Raw genomic sequence first — 20,580 nt, forward strand, 5'->3', positions numbered from 1 at the left:
AACACGGCCGTCAACACGGCGCCTTACTATGAGCCAGAGCCGCAACCCGCGAGCTATGCGGAAGTCCTTCGTCGTCCGCCGCCAGACCACGCCCCACCGAGCTCAGCGAGCCGTCAGCAGACGCGGTTCTTCCAGGAGCCTCAGTGGGCACGTCCCGGCCGCCCTCAGCCACGCCGAACTGACCTGTGGCGCTCTTATGACAGCCGACCACTCTGCTTCTTCTGCGGACAACCTGGCCATGTGTATCGGTACTGCCGCTACCGCCAAGAGGGGCAGGCCTTTCCGCCTGGTTCTGCTCGACGCCATTTCGACGCTGGCCGCGCCCAACTCGAGGACCCGCCGCTCAGCAGGGAAGCCGACTCACAGGACTTCCGCCGCCGCTCCCCATCTCCACGGCGTTATTCTTCACCGACGCGTCGTAGCGATGCTGACATTAGCGCACGGCGGACCCCGAGCCCTCGCCGGGGAAACTAACCGCCGCAACCTTGCGAGGGGAGGTTGCAACCAGTCAAAAAGTTCAAAAGCCCTCACTACCGCCGCAACTGCCGACAGCAACCCATGACTGTGACGCCTCTGTTCACATTGACGCTGCCGCACTACCGCCGAAAATGCCGCCTACATTAGTGCCGAACCAGATAAACAGCCGTGACGACGAAAATGACAGCGCCGACCTTACCGCACTTCCGCCGCAAATGCCGAGAGAGACGAGCAACCCAGACGACGTTGTTAGCGCTGACCTCGCCGTTTGCATTGATGGGCTGGAGGTACACGATCTTGTGGATACCGGGGCGGATTTTTCAATCATTAGTCAAAAACTGGCTGACAAGCTGCGCAAAGTAAAAACCGAATGGACTGGGCCAGTAATAAGAAGTGCTGGGGGTCAGCTACTGGCACCGACTGGGAAGTGTACTGCCCGCATAGAAATTGGAAACTCAGTGTTCGTTGGCAGCTTCATTATCCTCTCAGACTGTTGCAAAGACCTCATCTTGGGCATGGACTTTCTGCGCCTTCATGGGGCTGTGATCAGCTTTCGGGACAACGTCGTTGCCTTCACCAAAAATCATGGAGACCTTGGTTATGCGCAAGCACCACTGATGCCCTGACGAGTTGCCAATGAGGGGGTGACATTACCTCCGCGATCGTGCTCTCTTGTTGAAGTGAAGTGCGGCGTGGCGCATACCGGCGATGGCGTCGCCGAAGTGCTGCTGACAAACTTCAGCGACGAGCGTCGGCAAATTCCGAAAGGCACAACTGTGGCCCTCTTCGATAGCGTCCTAAGTGACCAAGACTATTTCGTGCTGCAACTGGAAGGATCAGTAAGCAAGGCGGCCGCACCCATAGTCAATGTGAGCCCAAATCTGTCGTCTTCAGAACGGGAACGTCTTTTGGATCTCATAGATTACTTTCGAGACTGTTTTGCTTCAGAATCGCGGGTTGGCCAAACACCTTTGACCAAACATCGCATTATCACGGATGACGCGATTCGCCCAATTCGATAAAATCCTTACCGTGTGGCTCCAAAAGAGCGCGAGACTATTCAGCGTCAGGTGGCCGAAATGCTTCGATACGACGTTATCCAGCCGTCACAGAGTCCCTGGGCTTCCCCCATGGTACTTGTTAAAAAAAAGGACGGCAGCTTACGATTTTGCATTGACTACCGCAAGCTCAATCAAGTGACCAAAAAAGACGTGTACCCCCTCCCTCGCATCGATGATTCTCTTGATCGGCTACGAAATGCACGTTACTTCTCTTCAATGGATTTGAAAAGTGGATATTGGCAAATTGAAGTAGATGAGAGGGATCGGGAGAAGACCGCATTCATCACTCCTGACGGATTGTATGAGTTTAAGGTTCTTCCATTCGGTTTATGCTCGGCACCAGCAACATTTCAGAGGCTGATGGACACTGTGCTCTCAGGACTCAAGTGGCAAACATGCCTGGTGTATCTTGACGACGTGATCGTGTTTTCGGCAACCTTCGAGGAGCATCTACGCCGTTTGGTAGCTGTTTTTCAGGCCATACGTTCTGCGGGCCTCACACTAAAACCCGAGAAGCGCCACTTTGGTTACGAGGAGCTGCAATTCTTAGGACACGTTGTTAGCCAAGAAGGTGTCCGGCCTGATCCAGAAAAGCTCTCCGCAGTCGCCGAGTTCCCAACACCTACGGACAAAAAGACGCTTAGGTGCTTCCTGGGGCTTTGCGCCTAATACCGTCGATTTATTGCTGGCTTCTCACGAATTGCCTGGCCATTAACTTCACTGACAAGCGACAACGCTGTCTTTCGCTGGGGTGAAGAAGAGCACCAAGCTTTTAATGAACTCCGGAGACGCCTACAGACGCCACCTGTCGTGGCGCACTTTGATGACGACGCCCCTACCCTGCTTCATATCGATGCAAGCAATGTGGGTTTAGGTGCTGTATTGGTGCAGCGCCAGGATGGTGTGGAAAAAGTGATTGCTTATGCCAGCAGGACTCTGTCTAAAGCTGAAGCGAACTACTCGGCAACAGAAAAAGAATGCCTTGCAGTTGTATGGGCGGTTATGAAATTCCGCCCTTACTTGTATGCTCGCCCCTTTCAAGTCGTTAGCGACCATCACTCTCTCTGTTGGCTGACGAACTTAAAGGACCCTTCAGGGAGACTCGCGCATTGGAGCCTTCGGTTACAAGAGTTCGACATGACGGTTATTTACAAATCCGGAAAGAAGCATGCGGATGCTGACTGCCTTTCGCGAGCACCAGTCGGACCCTCCACAATGACCGATGAAGACACTGTTTTCTTAGGAGTCATAGATGACGCAACTCTTGCCCAACAGCAGAGAGAGGACCAGGAATTGCTCCCTCTTATTGGTTTCTTGGAGAAGCGAACTACGGATGTGACTAAGATTTTCGCCCGCAGCCTCTCGTCATTCTTTCTTCGCAACGACGTAATTTACAAGGAGAACTTCCGTCCTGGGGGGGACAGTCATCTACTCGTCGTCCCAACAGCTCTTCGCACGGAAGTCTTGCAAGCGTGTCACGACGAGCTAACCGCCGGCCACCTAGGCTACACCCGCACGTTGGCTAGAGTACAGCGCGGATACTACTGGCTGAAACTACCGGCGACAGTGAAGCACTATGTACTGACGTGCGTAGACTGCCAACGTCGTAAATCACCCCCTGAAAAACCATCCGGTCTACTCCACCCTCTTCAAGTGCCAAAGACACCTTTTAAGCAAATTGGCATGGACTTCTGGGACCATTTCCGACGTCTACTGCCGGGAATAAATGGATAATTGTCGCTACCGATTATCTAACTCGCTACGCGGAGACAAAGGCTCTGCCCAGGGGTAGCGCCGCCGAAGCAGCTCGGTTCTTCGTTGAGAACATTGTCCTCAGGCATGGCGCTCCGGCACTCATTATAACTGACCGAGGAACTGCCTTTACGGCCGAGCTTTTAGAAACCGTTCTCTGCCTCAGCAGTACCAGTCATCGTAAAGCGACGGCCTATCACGCCCAAACCAATGGATTGACGGAACGCCTCAATAAGACAATCGCAGACATGCTCTGTATGTACGTGGACGTAGACCACAAGAACTGGGACGAAATTCTTCCCTACGTCACGTTCGCCTACAATACGGCACAACAAGACACCACTTGCATGGCGCCTTTCAGTCTTCTTCATGGCCGACCAGTGACAACTATGCTAGATGCCATGCTGCTCCCGAATGCCGATGGCGACGACGTCGATCAGGACGCCGAGGAATTCGCACAGCGCGCAGAGGAAGCTCCCCAACTAGCGCGTGTGCGCATCAGAACTCAGCAGGAGGCTGACGCACGACGCTACAATCTTCGCCACAGACATGTCATGTATGAACCTGGCGAAAAAGTGTGGGTCTGGATGCCTATTCGCCGTCGTGGACTCTGCGAAAAATTATTACGGCGGTACTTCAAGCCCTATGTTGTGCTGCGACGTTTAACCGACATCACGTATGAGGTGGTGCCGGACGGGTTATCGACATCCAAGCGACGACAGCAACAAGTCGACGTCGTCCATGTTGTACGTATGAAGCCGTATTACCCGGACCGATCTTGACCTCCTACTTCCTTTTGTTACCATCGCGACGATGCTTCCTGAGGAGGGGGGCAAATGCCGCATGCACGAAGACGCCAAAGATGAAGACTTGGTCTGCGAGTGGGAGGCACGAAGAAGCTGAAGTGCGCAGGGACTTTTTCTGGTTAACCAGTAAACCGTTTTACCTTCAGCTTTCCTCGGGGTTCTACCGAGTCCTGACAATATCTAGCAAGGTGCTCGAAAATGGCTGAAGGTAAATGGACGGAGAGCTTGATTTTGAAGCTGGCGGATGCAGGATAGAGGAGTTATTTCTGGCGTCCAAAATGATATGCAATACGTTAGGTGGCTATATATTGTCACGTGCCTTCGTAGAACACCGACGGAAGAAAAAGATCAACGGTTGGACGGATCGGTAGAGGAAAAAGAGAAGGAAGAGCAGAAGAACGCTTGTAGGCTTCGTCGCAGTCCTGCTTCGATCAATCCCTCTGCAAATAAACTCCTGTGCATGCTAAGCACATAACAGTTTTGGTGAGAGGTGCCGGGTATCGACCACGGAGCGTTCCATCTATCGAAGAAGCCGTAGACCCGGCTTAACACCAATGCCAGCGGACATGACTGGAGACGACAATACCGAGCAACCAGGGCCATACAACTGGCCACATTACCGAGAGCCCCGGGCATTCTTTATAAAACCTGAGGAAGACGTTGACGTGTGGCTGAAACACTACGAAAGAGTGAGCAAATGTAATCTCTGGAACACTGCTACTAAACTGCCTAACATGGTGTTCTTCCTTGCTGCCACCGCCGTTGACTGGTTCGACAACCATGAGGATTCACTAGGTACTTGGGCTACCTTTACAAACGAGATGAAGAAAAATTTTGAGGACGATTCGAGCAAGGAGAAGCGTGCGGAACAGGCATTGCTTCACCGGGCGCAACTACTTGGAGAAACTTGCACTGCATACATCGAAGCTATCTTAAACCTGTGCAAGCTAGTGAATTCCAGTATGCTTTTAAAAGACAGTCAGCCAGCTCCTAAAAGGAATTGCGGAAAAAGTTTATAATTTTCTGATTAGCAAAGCGAGCCTGAGCACCACCACCATTATAAAACATTGTAGAACATCTGAAGCTCTCAAGCTGCATCGAATCACTCTTACATTTGGAAGACTGGCCATTGTCACTTCTGTACCCAGGGTTGAAGCCTGTCCTCCAAATTCTAGGGCTGATATGGTACGAGAGATTTTGCGTGAGGAATTGTCCAGATCCGGGGACATCTGCTGTGCAGAATATCTGTGGCACAGTTGTGCATCGCAGGCAGATGTCGCCGCCCTGTCCACTCCGTGGGCTCAACCTAGCGGCGCTTCGCGTATGGACGATCGGAGCAACTATGCCCAACGTTATGCCCACCAGCCAACAGGAAGGAAGCCCACCTACTCTGAGGACGTGGCTCGTCAGCAGCCTGGCTACAACTAACATCGTGACTTTGTTCACCAGGACTGTTATGGCGATCTCTGGTGCTCTTAACCTTTGTGTTACTGGTGTGGCATTGCAGGGCTTATCGACCCTTGGCGAATATTCATGGACAACTGCACACTGAACAGCAGCGATCCCCAACTATGTTCGCTTTGGACACGTACCGTTCGACACATTTATGGAATTCATCACCTGCATCTGATCGCAGTGTTAAGCGGCCTCCTCAGCGCTGATGGCGGTCACCTTCTCCTCGACGTCGTGCTTCCCCTCCGCCTCTGTGAAGCTAGGAGGCGTGGCCGATGGAGGTGAGGCCGCCGGCGAGTCGATGATGTCCATACCTCTACCCATGTTTATGTTGAAGAACAAATTGGAAGTGTTTATTGATGGTGTGGAAACAATGGCTCTTGTAGACACTGGCGCTACAGTATCTAATATGAGTTTGAGGTTTAAGAATCGTTTAGGCAGGAAAATGATGTTTAGTGGTTACCGTGTAGTGTTATTTCGTGGTGTCGATGGTGAACGTTTGGTCCCACTTGGTGTGTGTGCTTCGGATTTTGTTATTGGTGTCCTAACATTTCGAACAGAATTCGCAGTGCTACCTCAGTCAATGCATGATGTGATTCTTGGGATTGATTTTCTGCAAGTGTGTGCCACAACTTTGGACTGTCGTACGGGAGAGATTGTGTTCAATTCTTCACTACTTTCAGCTCTTGTGGACGATTTGACACCTGATTTTGGAGCATTTGCAGTAGAAGAAGACACTATTATTCCAGCTTTATCTGCAGCATTCATGCAGGTTTTCTCTATTCGCAATCAGTGAGACTCTTTTGAAGCTGTAGTAGAACTTGCGACACTCGCCTGCTCTAAGAAGAGCATCCTCGTGCCTCGTTGCATCGTTCTTGTGGTCAGAGGCCGCACCAAGTTGGGGACAGTCAACCACTCTGAAGAGCCAGCTGTGTTGCCTTGGGGCCTAAAACTCGCTCGTTTCAAGGAAGGCGGGTCAGGTTCCGTTGCGGCGTTAACCAGCCCTGTCATTGAGAGCAGCCCATGCAACGAGATATGGAGACCCAAGTTAGACCCAAGGCTATGATTAATCAGTCTCTTTCTACAACTGAGCATCGCATTCTAGCGGAACTACTTCTGAAGCACGTGATCATGTTCGACTTTGCCAAGCATGACTCAACACCACTGCCTACCAGTCGCATTCATCGCATGATCAACACTGGGTCCGCACCTTTGATACGCTAGAAGCCCTATTGAGTCTCAGCAACTGAACGTAAGTTAATAGATGACCAAGTTCAAGAGATGCTAAAGTGCGGAATTATTTGAGAATCTTCTAGTCCTTGGGCAGCTCCAGTTATTCTTGTTGGGAAAAAAGATGGCACATGGAGGTTTTGTGTTGACTACCATCGCTTAAGTACAGCCACAAAGAAAGACGTCTACCCGCTTCCACGTATAGATGACGAAATTGACTGTCTGCACATAGCTTCATACTTTTCTTTTATTGATTTGAGATCAGGCTACTGGCAGATCCCCATGCACGCTGCAGGTAAGAAAAAACGGCCTTCATAACACCAGACGGACATTATGAATTTAACGTTAAAGGGACTATGCAATAAATTAATTGAGATTACGTAAAGCAGACGAGATAGGTATTTCATCACTCGTCACCCCAATGCAAGAATTTTTAAGCTAGCATGAATAACAACGAAGATATAGACGATTAAAAATTACGCTCCTCTTCTCCCCCTCAACTCGTACACGTGGGGCACCAGACAAAAATAAAGAAAACAGCTCTGGGATTGGGCCCCGCCCATGAATATGTCATCCGCTGATGTTCCTTTTGCAACTTTCGGTTGTCGCTCCTAGCACCCCAGCAGCAGTGTCGGCGGCGTGATTGTAGCGCGCGTCGGGTTACTTTGCTTATCGTCTGCTGTAGTTGGCAGTAATCGACCCGGACCTCAAGGCACGACTGCTCGCTCTTACGGCTGCGATGGGCATCGAGCCCGATGCGTTCACGCAGTACCGGCTGAACGCCAGCGACGACAGTAGCGACTCGGCGAGCCACTGCGAGTGGCTCCGGAACTCCCGACAGAAGGAGGTGGCAGAGGAAAATTGAAACCATATTTGGAAGACAATGCCCTGGCTCGTGCTTGCCCGAGAGGGTCACGCGGCGGCATGAGCAGACGATTTTCACGGCTACCGCAAGTGTGCCCGTGACGTCGTGGCTCCAGCGAATGACAGCGTGTGGTGGCCTGGAGACGTCATGGGTACAGTGACGTCTTTTTTTCATGATTTTAGTTCCAATATCAGTCACTACGAGCACACCAATCGGCCCGCAAATTTAAAAAAACGCGGTTTTTAAAAATTCATAATAAATTGCCGGCTCAGTTCCGAAGACTCATATTTGGTGTGAATGCTTCTTAGCATCATTTCTAAGCATTGAAAACATTTACAAGCGACTTTTTATTCATTGCATAGTCCCTTTAAGCCTTTTGGATTATGTAATGCGCCTGTAACATTCGAGCGGTTCATGCATGCAATCCTGCTTGGACTAAAGTGGAAAATTTGTTATTTGGATGACGTAATTTTTGGCAAAACATTTAGTGAGCACCACAGCCATCTGGATATCATGCTTGATTGCATGGAAGGAGCTGGTCTTGTGCTGAATTCAAAGAAATGTCATTTTGGGAACCGTGAAACAATTGTTCTTGGTCACTTAGTTGATAAAGAAGGTGTTCGACCAGATCCCAAGAAAATCGCTGTCAAAAGTGTTGCGGTGCCCCAATCAGTAAAAGAGCTGCAGGGCTTTTTGGGGCTCTGCTTGTACTTTCGATGCTTTGTACCAAGGTTTGCGGACATCACTTACCCACTCACGTGTCTGCTGCGTACAGATGCACCATTCAACTGGACCAGCGAATGTGACGCAGCTTTCCGTCATCTGAATTTTTTTTTTTTACCTTGGGCCCCATACTACACTACTTCTGCCCATCAGCACCTATTGAAGTACACACTGATGCAAGTGGTATTGGTATTGGTGCTGTACTTATACAATGCCATGCCCACGATCAGCACGTGGTAGCATATGGCAGCCGCTTGTTGAGTAAGTGCATAAGGAATTACACAGTTACCGAGCAAGAATGTCTTGCCGTTGTTGTCGGTGTACAGCACTTCCGCTCCTATCTGTACGGGAATGCTTTCACCATCGTGACTGACCACCATTCGCTTTGCTGGCTCTTGAGTCTTCGTGACCCCTGTGGACGGCTCACTCGATGGGCTTTGCGCCTACAAGGATATAACTTTACTGTGGTGCATAAAAGCGGCTGTAAACACTCAGATGCTTATTGTCTTTCGCATTTGTCGCTTCAAACGACTGATGACGACGCAGACAACTTCAATGTATACTTGGCTTCACTTTCACAAGCCTGCCCCGATCTTCGAGTTTTCCGAACTGAGCAACACAAAGGCCAAACATTAACTTCTTTGTTTGGTGCCACCAAAGATTCTGTGAGGAACGCTTTCTGCATTCACGAGGGATTGCTTTATAAGAAGAATTTCTCTTCTGGAGGACCCCCATGCTTCTTGTCATGCCAGAAAGCCTATGCATCACAGTTCTTAAAATGATGCACGATGACGCCACGTGTGGGCACTTGGGCGTGGCTTGAACACTCCACCGCTCACAACAACGATTTTACTGGCCTAAGATGCGTTCAACTATCCAGCGCTATGTAGCTAGCTGTGTGCAATGCCAGCGCTTTAAAGCTACCAACTTCAAGTCCACCGGGAAAACAGCGGCCAGTCACACCTCCAACAGCCCCATTTGAGCATGTTGGCATTGACCTTCTTAGACCTTTCCCACGGTCGTCCAAAGAAAACCAATAGATTCTTGTGTGCATAGATTACTTGACCCGTTAGTGTGAGACAGCCGCGATACCAGCTGCTATTGCATCTGAAGTATCTCATTTCCTACTTCGTCATTCTTAATCTGCGGCTCTCCTGCAGTTCTCATTAGTGACCGTGGACGCAAATTCACAGCGGACGTTGTCTAAGAACTTCTCCGCCTCAGCGCCTGCAGCTTTCGCCGCTCGACGCCATATCATCCCCAAACGAATGGTGTGGTAGAACGCACTCATCGGACGCTCACCAACATGCTGGCAATGTACGTCACTGCAGATCATAAGGACTGGGATGGTGTCCTCCCGTTCATTACTCATGCATACAACACAGCGCAACATGAGACCACTGGGTACAGCCCCTTCTTCCTGCTCTATGCTCGCTCGCCTCGCTGTGGCCTCGACACCGTACTGCCATTTTTCATTCGTGGTGACCCTTCTCTTGATACCACACTCTGCAGAGCTGAAGAAGCTCACCAGCTTGCCCGTGTTCGAATTTTATCTACGCAAGAGCGTTCCAAGAGCCGCTACGATGCCCGACACCAACAAGTTTCTTGTGTTCCTGGTGACATTGAGTGGTTGTGGACACCTCTACGCGAGCGTGGTCTTTGTCAGAAACTGCTGTCACTCTACACTGGACTGTTTGTTGTGTTAGAGTGCATAAGCGACATGAATTACGTTATAGCACACCTAACTGCAAGTGGTCGATGGTCACGCCAGTCTCAGGTGGTGCATGTAGCCCTCCTAAAGCGATTTCATTCAAGAGGTTCTATTTAACTTGTCCGACGGGCTTCGTCTGCAAGGAGGGAAATGTCACGCGCCTTCGTAGAACATCGACAGAAGAAGGAGAAGATGAACGGTTCGATGGCGGTAGAGGAGGAAGGGCAGAAGGACTCTTGTAGACTTCGTCAGGACCGCTTCGATCGATCCCTCTTTAAACAAACCCCCGTGCATGCTAAGCACGTAACAACATGAAAGAAAAAGAAAAGTACAATATACAAAAGGCAGGTATTTAAAATTAATGGTGGGCTTTGATAATCACTTACCTTTGTAAGCATTTTTGCTGCCAGTTTAGAGACTGTTATCTTTCCTCATAACCAAGCGTTAAGGGATCATTTTTGTCTATGAAGCGCATGAAACAAGCGTATTTTGTGTGTTCACCGAATGTCAAGTTTTAATTTGAGACGCTACCATTGCATTGTTTTGTCATTTTTCGTTTGACATGTAGAAGCATCCTTCACACTAATGTGTAGGTTCTTCTCGTTCTTTTGCTCCGTGTAATATACTTTGAGCATCTGTTTTATTTTGTTAAACATAGCTGTTTGTGGAGGGGCCATGCGTGTTGCATGCTTCACCTTGGTCATCGTGGTTTGCTTTTGTACTGCATAATAAAGCACGCCACCTCTAAAGATCAAAAAGTCTTGACATACATCCTTGGTTAAGTTTCCAGGCCATATGGTTAGCTCTTGAGCCTAATGGTTGGTTTAGTTTGGTTTATGGCGGTTTAAGGTCCCAAAGCGATTCTGGCTTTGAGAAAAACCGTAGTGAAGGGCCCCGGAAATTTCGACTACCTGGGGCTCTTCAATGTGCACTGACATCGCACAGCACACGGGCTTCTAGAATTTCGCCTCCATCGAAATTCGACCGCCGCGACCGGATTCGAACCCACGTCTTTCGGGCCAGCAGCCGAGCGCCATAACCACTCAGCCACCACGGCAGCTTTAGCCTAAGGTGGGGTGCTTATGATACTCCTGGAGACCGAAAGGTCTTGAAAGGATTGGGTTTCTTTTCACTTAACATAAAACATGATCTTTAAAGCTTGAGGGGGGCCTTAAGCGCTCTTCTGTGTAATACAAAACAGACTGTGATCTGCAGGCTTTTGACTTAGGAAGTATATTTCATTAGTTTTGTTTTCATCGAATGCATTGCACAGGTCCTTTGGCGTCGTTTGAAGGCCAGTGTGGTTTCCCCAGATAGAAAAAATTGGTGTCCCCTGAGTAGTACCATTGAAATACTGTTGCAGATGTGCATGTGTTTCCATACATGGTTTTCTGAATGCTTTGTTTCCAGGGATTTCCACTTACATCCAAAATGTCAAATGTGCTGTCCTTCATTTGTTGCAGATTGAGTTGTTCCCCGGCAGCTGTGACAAAGCATGTGAAGCATAACAGCACACATCAAATAAAGACAGCAAAGAGGACTTGGAAACATTGCACCGAAAATGGCGCAGAAGGTTTACTGGAAATCGCCTCTCGTGATACTGTCTCATCACAACCACGGCCTATGGTAAAAACACGGCAGACGATGGTAAGGATCACATATAACAACAAAAACGTTCTCTTTTACTTTAAAGTTGTTGCTGCTTGCTTTGAATTTATAGCCATGCCAATAGGCAGGAAGTGTATGCGGTGATGTTGCATAGCAAAGAAAAAACTCTGGAACCTCGCTGCACTAGAAATGGCAAGGGAGGTTTACTGAAAATTTCCTCTCTCAACCCCACCTCGCCAAAACCAGAGCCTATGACAAAAACAATGGATAGAATGCTAAGAGTCATATGACAAAAAAATTCATTTTTTTTATAGAATGCTATCATTTCTTTTTTCATATTATTAACCCTGATGACCTCTCAGCCTATAGCAAAAAAAAAAGGATGGTTAGAACCATCCAACAAAACACATTTTTTCTTTTAAATGAATTGTATGAAGGTGGCAAAGAAGACTCGAAAACCAAGGTGCACTGAAAATGGCAAGAGAGGTTTACTCAAAGTCGTTGCTCCCAACCACAGCTCACCAAAACCATTGTCTGTGGCAAAAACAATGCATAAAATGGTAAGAGTTGTATCACAAAGAAAATCTTAACTTTTTATAAATACTCGCAGTTATTACTTTTGTCACGTTTGCAATCCTGCTGACTGCACAGCCCGTAGCAAAAACAACACATATGCTGGCAAGTTCATTTAACAAATTTTTTTTTTTCATGTGGATCAAATGAAGGAGGAAAAGAAGACTCGGAAACCTGGCCGGACTAAGAATGGCATGGAAGGCTCGCAGAAAAAACCACATCCTGTGGTAACAGTGGATACAGTGGTAAGAACGACTTAAGATGTTTTTTATGTATATGAATGTATTGGCTGCCTATTTTGGCATTTATGACCCTGCCAACCGCAAATATAGTTTCCAGCAATATGCACACGGAAACGCTATACTATTAGCAAACATGGCATGCAGAAGGGTCATTTGCACAGATAAGCAGCAGATTTCACAAATACAGTTGACTCTTCATAATTTTGACTCTAGGAGGACCAGATACTAGTTCAAATTAAAAGGAGCCTTTTTAGTGCACTCGGATAAACTGGAAGTTTGAAATATGGAAGTTCGAATGAACTCATTGTGCATAACAACACATAATTATTGGTAACGAATGCACCTTCACAATTTCATTGAGTGGAAATTAAAACAATCGATAAAACTAAACTGTGAGCAAGGTGGCCAAATGATGGCACTCACAAAACTGTTTCCTGCAAAACTATAGCATCTTCAACTGGCACTAAAGCTGTTGTACAGTACAGTTGGGTCGAATGTTGGTATCCTGAATTTTCTTAGGAACAGCAGCTTAAGATTGTTGTATAGCTTCCCATAAAGAAACTGTGCAATACATAAAAAATCTTCAGGAAGATAGTAGAGGGCAAGTAACCTCTTTCTCAAAACCAGCTCCTTCCCTCTGAATTCATGTAAATGCCGATTGGTGTCAATGCATGTGTAAGCCAAGATTGGCAGCCATTAGCACTTTTGGGCAATTTAACAAAAGTAGAAAATAAGCATTTGAGATAAGAGCAAGTTAGCGAGGCATCTGTCAGTTTGATAAAAGGGGTAGTGAATATAATTTCAAGCATGCTTAATGAAGTTGAGAAATAGAGAAACAGATGTAACTGCAAGATTAGGCTATACTCGCCATTTTTTTGTAAATATCTAGGTATGGGCTGTACACATCTAGATTCAGTACATTAGCATGCCAAGAAAAAAACAATGTGTTGGCAGTTTTAGGTAGCATGCTGTCCATTTGTATCCATTTTATGCTCATTGTTTTGTTTTTGTGAAATCCAAGTAATGTTTATCTTTTAGAGCTGCATAAAACATTCTAGCTGCAGTACAAACTCACTTTGTGAATCATCCATTGTTACCAGTTTTAATCGAAGAAAGGGTCAGTTTTGATGGTGTTAAATTTTAAGTGCTTGGGAAAACCAGTTGTTGGGCGAGTTGGTGCTGACGATGATCCATAACAGCGCGACAGACGGGACAAAGAAGAGGAGACACAACACACAGCGCTGACTCACAACTAAAACGTTTATTGGCTGCCAGCCAGTATAAATACTGGCCTGGTGGCCGGGAAAAAATACAAGCACGCTTGACTTGCGTGATATCAAAACATCGCCAGTTCATCAGGCACGTGTCAACATACAAGAGTCATCAGTGCAAAATATCACCCCTACAGCAGGCACGAGTTTTCATTCACAATCAAGGTAGCGGGTTTCTTTATCCGACAAGGCTACAGAGGGAGTGCTGATACACTGATCTGAAGTCCTAGCTATCAGGTGGGCTTCTATTATTTCCCTAGTTTGCGAGTCGCGGTTCTTACCTAATACAGAGCATTCCTTGTAAAGGGGAAAACAAGTTTTTGAGTCGTCGTTGTCTTCCTCGTCATCGTCATCTTCGTTGTCTCTGCAGTCTCTGCAATGTTTTGCCAAACATTGCAGTCTCTGCAAAATTTGCAAAATTTGCAGAGACTGCAATGTTTGGCAAAACATTGCAGAGACAACGAAGATGACGATGACGAGGAAGACAACGACGACTCAAAAACTTGTTTTCCCCTTTACAAGGAATGCTCTATATTAGGTAAGAACCGCGACTCGCTAACTAGGGAAATAATAGAAGCCCACCTGATAGCTAGGACTTCAGATCAGTGTATCAGCACTCCCTCTGTAGCCTTGCCAGATAAGGAAATTCGCTACCTTGATTGTGAATGAAAACTCGTGCCTGCTGTAGGGGTGATATTTTGCACTGATGACTCTTGTATGTTGACACGTGCCTGATGAACTGGCGATGTTTTGATATCACGCAAGTCAAGCGTGCTTGTATTTTTTCCCGGCCACCAGGCCAGTATTTATACTGGCTGGCAGCCAATAAACGTTTTAGTTGTGAGTCAGCGCTGTGTGTTGTGTCTCCTTTTCTTTGTCCCGTCTGTCGCGCTGTTATGGATCATCAAGTGCTTGGGACTGGCTCAGATCACATATTTTTTTTTCTTTTCAGTTCACACAGACCATGTCCTCGACAAAAAAAGGTTCACTTCATACTTTCATTTCGATCACCAATGGCATTGATTCCACGACGCAAGTGATCCACAGACATCAGGCCGACAAGGTGATTTACACTATGCGAGGAAAAGTGTGTTCTCGTCAGGGAGTTTTGGAAAAGGCATAATTTAGGGAATCTTTTCATTGCATAAAAGAATGGCACTCAGATTAGAGAATGACGGATACAAGTGCTGCACCTGCTGTTCCCCAGGCTGCGGCCCGTTTTTATGTGCGGTTTATTTGTGTCCTGTTTTTGCATGCTGTGTCCCGTGCTTGCATGCACAGACTGGCTCGGCTACTTCTCATTATGGGCACAGTTTAGGTTGTAAAAATGCGCATGTGCAGAACCCAAGTCATGCTTTGTGTCTTGTGTTCGGGCTTGGGAATGAGGCAGATTTTTTAAATAGTGTCCGCCTCAAAGCCGCTCACCGTCAACAACCACAGCAATGGTTGTTGAAACGGATCTGCTCACTTCACAAGTTCGCATTCGGTCATTCACTGTGCGCTGTGATGCGAGCAGTGTAAGAGAGTGTGAGCTTCCTGTCCCATTTGCCTTTGTATGCATCACAAAGTTTTTGCACAAGTTGGCATTGCTTTGAAGATTGGATATCAGTTTGAAGCCAAACAAGATACAGTAAAAGCTCGTTAATTCGAACTCGACGGGGACCGGAAAATTGTTCGAATTATCGAATGGGCACTAGAATGAGTGGTCATAGTGCCCCGCCGCGCAGGCAGAACCCGAAGCAGTCACATCTAAACTCGTTATCGCGAGCTAGCCGCTACTACGCGTTTGTGGTGGGCATATTCTGAGAATTCATCGATCTTTTCCCCCTCCCCTCTTATGTAATACCCCACTTAGGTGCCTTTAAGGGATAATAAATGATGATTTAATTCATCAGGTCCTAATGGCAAATGAAATAATTTGACCGGCCAGTTATGCGCCAGAAACAAGTTCTGGAATGCATTTGCTTGCGTTTCTTCTGCTAAGACTCCGTCAGCATCATCTGCAGCTTGCCCAAAGCTCCTGCGCAATGCCAGAGTTCTCATTGACAGAGAAGTGGCGTGCTGCAACATCAAGCGCCAACGCTACTTTATGTGCACTTGGCGGTGACATAGTCTCGTCGCCGCCATCGGACTCATCACTGTCGACTGTGTTCACCGCACATGAGCCCTACGATGTCTGCTGGGAGCATGCAGCCTCAATTATATCGGCGTCACTTAAGGGCTCCAACGTCTCCACGCTGCTGTCCACGTAGCTCGCGCTCGCGGCACCAACAAAAGCCGTCATTGCCCGAACCGCCATACTACGTTGTTTACACCATGTGATCACTACCCAGCGACCGCGGCACAACGAAAACCTGGAACGGCTCGTGCCGAAGCATCAGCGGCTTGGGCGAGTGCTCTGGCAGCGAAAACCTGCTACGGCATGCACTGAAATGCAGGCTCCGTGAGCCTCGTGCACTCGGCTTTTTTTATTTTCTATTGTTTTACATCTCGGGTAAATTTGGAGCGTGTTTTACTCAATTATGGGTCAATCGGGTAAATTTGGAGCGTGTTTTACTCAATTATGGGTCAACTTCTATGCCAACTTGTTCGAATTATCGGGAGTTTCCCCATTTAAATACACAGGGCTGTGCCGTGACCCGGTCATCAGTTCAAATTAACCGTAAGTTTGAATTAACCGAGTTCGAGTTAACAAGCTTTCACTGTGATTAGTTAATACTCTGGAAACGCAGTATCTGACAAAACGGCAATGTTAAAAAATTATCTTGACTTACAGCTGCAACAAGTATGTCAGTATGATGGAGTAAGCTGCTCTTTGTTATTGATAAGTTTTTTAATTTATGTGCTGAAAGAAACCAAAATTTATAAGCTGAAAATATCTTCAGCATCATATTGTCACGTGTAAATGCGGGAGGCGTGAATGCCTCAAAAGAAGAAGAGGAAGCGATCTGGAGCTGTGGTCAAGACACGCTGTCTCTTGTGATCAGTGATCTCCCGCATTCACACGTGACAATATGTTTGCTTTTCTGACACTTCTTGTTAGATGTGATGGTGCTGCAGTAAACAAGTGCAAGCCGAACATGTTGTGCTGGCAAAACTTCCTTTCTCCTAAATGGCCAATGCATGTGCACTGGAGGCCTCAATATTTTTTTTGGAATTCCGATGTGCTAGAAGTTCCCCCCTTTTGAAATTCTTTCTTGGCCTAGCTATGCAGGTGAATGCAAGCATTCAGTTTCAGATGCACATGTCTGCATTCTGAAGAAGTAAAGGTGATTATGTAGGCCATCAATAAATTGTTCACAGTTGCGTTTTCATTGTTCAGTGCATTCCAGTAGTGTTGTAGGTAAATGTTTGCTGCTTTAATATATTGAGTTTTTTTGTGTCTACCTTTTGCTTTTTTATAGTGGAGTGTTGACTGGAATGTCACAGTAGGCCTAATTTGTGTCTAGGTGCTGGTGTTGAAACACCACACAAGCATGGACTGACATGAGGAGCTGTAGCAGCGACTTCATTTTATTTCAGAATATTGCACGCCAGAACGCTGGCCCTCGCAAGAGGGGCATACAAATCAAGGAAAAGGAAACAACCTTCAAAACCAACAGAGGCAACGTAATGGCACAAATTCAGTAGGGCAAGAATTACGGGGAAAAAAGGGGGAGAAAGGGACCAGTACATCATTAAAGGAACAGTGCTAACAAATAAAATAACCAATGTCACATGCTGTCCACCTAATATATAGATACTGCTCTAGTGCTTGGCCAGAGTTTGCAGAATCAGCTACGCTTTCTGGAAGGGAATTCCAGTCAGGAATTGTCTGCGGAAAATCTGCTCAAAATAATTTGTTCTTGCAAAGACTGGCTGTAGTGAGTGATTGGCATAATTTTGTGCATTTTCAGTGTGTCATTCCCCGTTGCTCATCTGCATGATTTTGTGCCTCATAAAAATGCTGCTGTGGTGTCAACACAAGCATTGTGTAGCTTTCAGCTTCAGGTAGTGTGGCTAACAAAGGACGATTCTTGAAGTACCATATTTTCCGATGTAGAACACCTACACCCCTGCAAACAGCAGTTTGTCCGTAAAAAATCACACATAAAATGCACCAGTTTAGTATTCGGTAAGTGCTATAAAAAAAAAAAAACTAGAAGGGACACTTAAGCTCTGCCTTAAGGTTATGCCGCGATAGCTGTAATGGTTTAATGCCCATATACCGTATAAACGCGTGTATAGGCCGCACTTTCTTTCCCAGATTCGGGGGGCAAATTTCGGGGGTGTGGCCCATACACGCGATTTTCGAAAAAAAATTTTTTTTTCAAGTGAAAGCAAACCAATCTGGAATGCGCGGCATTTATTTACCGTTCAGGCATCACTCACGGAGTCTTCAGACTCCGATCTGGTGCTGTGTTCAGGTAAATAAATGTTCAGCCCACAGAAAGTCGTCTTCGGTCCCGTCTAAACTGTTTGAAATTCCGGTCACTTTGAAACTCCGGGTTACAATGTCGGTCGACACGGAATTCTACGCGGACAAAATCCATCCAAGCACAGTCGCGAGATGTACCCTCCTAATTAAGCCGCCCTGTCGGCGTCTCGTCGTGATTGCCATTGGCCATCCATTCCGAATACTTCCTTCGAAATTCAACCTTAAAAGGCTGATTGACGCTTACATCCAGGGGTTGCAGCATGCCGGTGAGGCCGCCCGGTATCACGGCCATGTCTGTGCGGATACCGCGCAGGCGTTCCTTAAGCCTACCCGTCGAGTGACCGCGGAAGCTGTCCAAGACGAGGAGCGATCGTCGGGCCAGCATGGCGCCTGGGCGCTTCTCCCAAACGCTTTTTACCCAGTCAAGCACAAGCTCATCGTCCATCCAGCACTTTTCTTGGTCGCGAACTACAATTCCCTTGGGGAAAACGCCTTTAGGAATCGTTTTTCTTTTCAGGATGACTTAGGGGGGCAGCTTCCGCCCGTCCGCGGTGACGCACAGCATAACTGTACACCGTGGGCGCTCCGCGCCGGTTGTCCGCACAAAAACACTCTTCTTTCCTTTCAGTTCAACTGTGCAGCTCTCGGGACAGTCGAACCACATGGGGGTCTGGTCGGCGTTCGCTATCTGTGAAAATATATAGTTGTGCTCACGACGCAGACCGATGGCATACTTCTGAAAGCTGAGCACCTTGTCGGTGTAGTCGGGGGGCAGCCGCTGGCACAGTGTGGTCCTTCACCGAAATGATAGGCCCTTCCTCTTCAGAAATCTTCGTACCCAGCCGGCACTAGCCTTGAAGTCCTCGTGCAGTACGCTTTTAGCACGTGCCAAGGCTTGTGCCCTTACGCACAGCATGTCCGTTGTCAACGCGTAGCCGTTGTTCCGCACTTCCATTGAATAGCATAGCAGCTCTTCTTCTAGCTCAGGAAATTTGCATGGCTTGCCTCGGAAAGCGCGCTTTTTGGAGCTGGTATTCTTCAACGCATCCCTTTGTCCGCACCACCGTCGGACACACTTCTCGTCCACGTCAAATTTTCTGCCCGCGGTACGCTTGCCGTGTTCGAGAGCGAACTCCACTACTTTCAGTTTAAAGCCCGCCGTGTAGCTGTTGAGGTGTTTGCCCATCGTGCAACAGTGACAATGCTCAGAGGCAGCTCATGAAAAAGTGAAGAACGACGGCACACTAGAGCAACAACTATGCCGAGCAACCACGCTAACACAACCACCAAAAAACGCATGCTTTGACAGCCAGAACAGAACAAAGTTAGACCTGGCGATACCGATGCCGATACGGATAGCGGAAGTACAGTAGCAGAAGCGCGCAGCAGAAGAAAAGATGATGATGATGACCCGCGGCCTCGGGCGCCATCCATGGACGGCACCTCGAAGCTCCTGTGCGCATGTATTTCGAAGGCTATTCTTGCGTGTTTCCTGGAAAGTTTGGGTGCGGCCCTTACACGGATTTTTTTTTTTTCAAATATTTTCTTTGGGAATACGGGGTGCGGCCCTTACACGGGTGCGGCCCTTACATGCGTTTATACGGTATGCAGAATTGATCATTCTCTACTACTTAACATTCATAGATCCCTGGGAGTCCTCGTACCACTCCTGGCACATGTGTATGCAGCAGTCAAGCGATGCGCCACTGCCCTGCAATGGCTGGTACTTCCACTGTTGGGGCTTGTGCGACCCAGGTTGCTCTTTTGAAGCAACCTCTTGCGACCAATCATTAATTTAACCACCACTTGCCATGGTGAGCAGTGTGCTCAGAATCCGGCGGGCAGGATGTTATGACAGCACGATATTACGTGACCTGTGTGGCCCAGCTGCCTCCTAGGTTGCTTCTATGGGAATTATTTGTGGGTTTTTCGCTCACGGTCAACGGCACCGATGCCGGATTTTCTGCGAAACGAGCTCCTTAACACTATTGCGTTAAAATGTGCTAAGGATAGCTTCGTTGGAGTGAGGTGAAAATAAATGCATCCTTGCAGTAGCTGTTGTGCACAAAAGATATCTTGCTTGCCTTCCTCCGGCAGTCAGCCTTTCAAAGCATTAGCTCTTAGCTCATTCCTCAGTTTCGCACCGTTGTCCGCGCCGTTCGCAGCACAGATCTTGACAGTACACCGTATGCTATGGCATGTGTAACAGCACGGCAAGTTTCTTTCGGCGAGAGCCGCAGCTGCAGTGACTCTCCAGAGAACCTAGCAGTGTGCCAAAACATTGCAAGGCCTGTAGCGGTGCAGCGTGTTTCTGAAAAGTTCTTTACTCTCGCACCACAGCTAATGCTCAAACATGCACGTTACACACTTATAGCTGTTCCTTGAGATTTTT

The 20,580-nt window shown here is 47.6% G+C and overlaps 2 protein-coding genes across 3 annotated transcripts in view; one reads left to right on the forward strand and one right to left on the reverse strand.

Annotated features, from left to right (window-relative positions):
• LOC144104424 (uncharacterized) overlaps window positions 1-20,580 on the forward strand; it is a 68,267-nt gene that overhangs the window by 43,301 nt on the left and 4,386 nt on the right. The window contains exons 3-6 of one of the 2 annotated variants that reach the window (XM_077637410.1): window positions 11,541-11,724; window positions 12,411-12,503; window positions 14,724-14,834; window positions 17,294-17,380. In XM_077637410.1, coding sequence (XP_077493536.1) covers window positions 11,541-11,724; window positions 12,411-12,503; window positions 14,724-14,834; window positions 17,294-17,380 — 475 coding nt within the window. The remainder of the gene's footprint in view (window positions 1-11,540; window positions 11,725-12,410; window positions 12,504-14,723; window positions 14,835-17,293; window positions 17,381-20,580) is intronic. The other variant, XM_077637412.1, reaches the window with a different exon arrangement.
• The window catches only part of LOC144104423 (uncharacterized), a 44,420-nt gene continuing 30,367 nt past the window's right edge, over window positions 6,528-20,580 (reverse strand). Inside the window, exon 4 of the mRNA XM_077637409.1 lies at window positions 6,528-6,552. Within this exon, the coding sequence (XP_077493535.1) occupies window positions 6,543-6,552 (10 nt within the window). The 3' untranslated portion in view covers window positions 6,528-6,542. The remainder of the gene's footprint in view (window positions 6,553-20,580) is intronic.

This window comes from Amblyomma americanum, chromosome 9 (assembly GCF_052857255.1).
Source record: "Amblyomma americanum isolate KBUSLIRL-KWMA chromosome 9, ASM5285725v1, whole genome shotgun sequence".
Taxonomy (NCBI): Eukaryota; Metazoa; Arthropoda; class Arachnida; order Ixodida; family Ixodidae; genus Amblyomma; species Amblyomma americanum.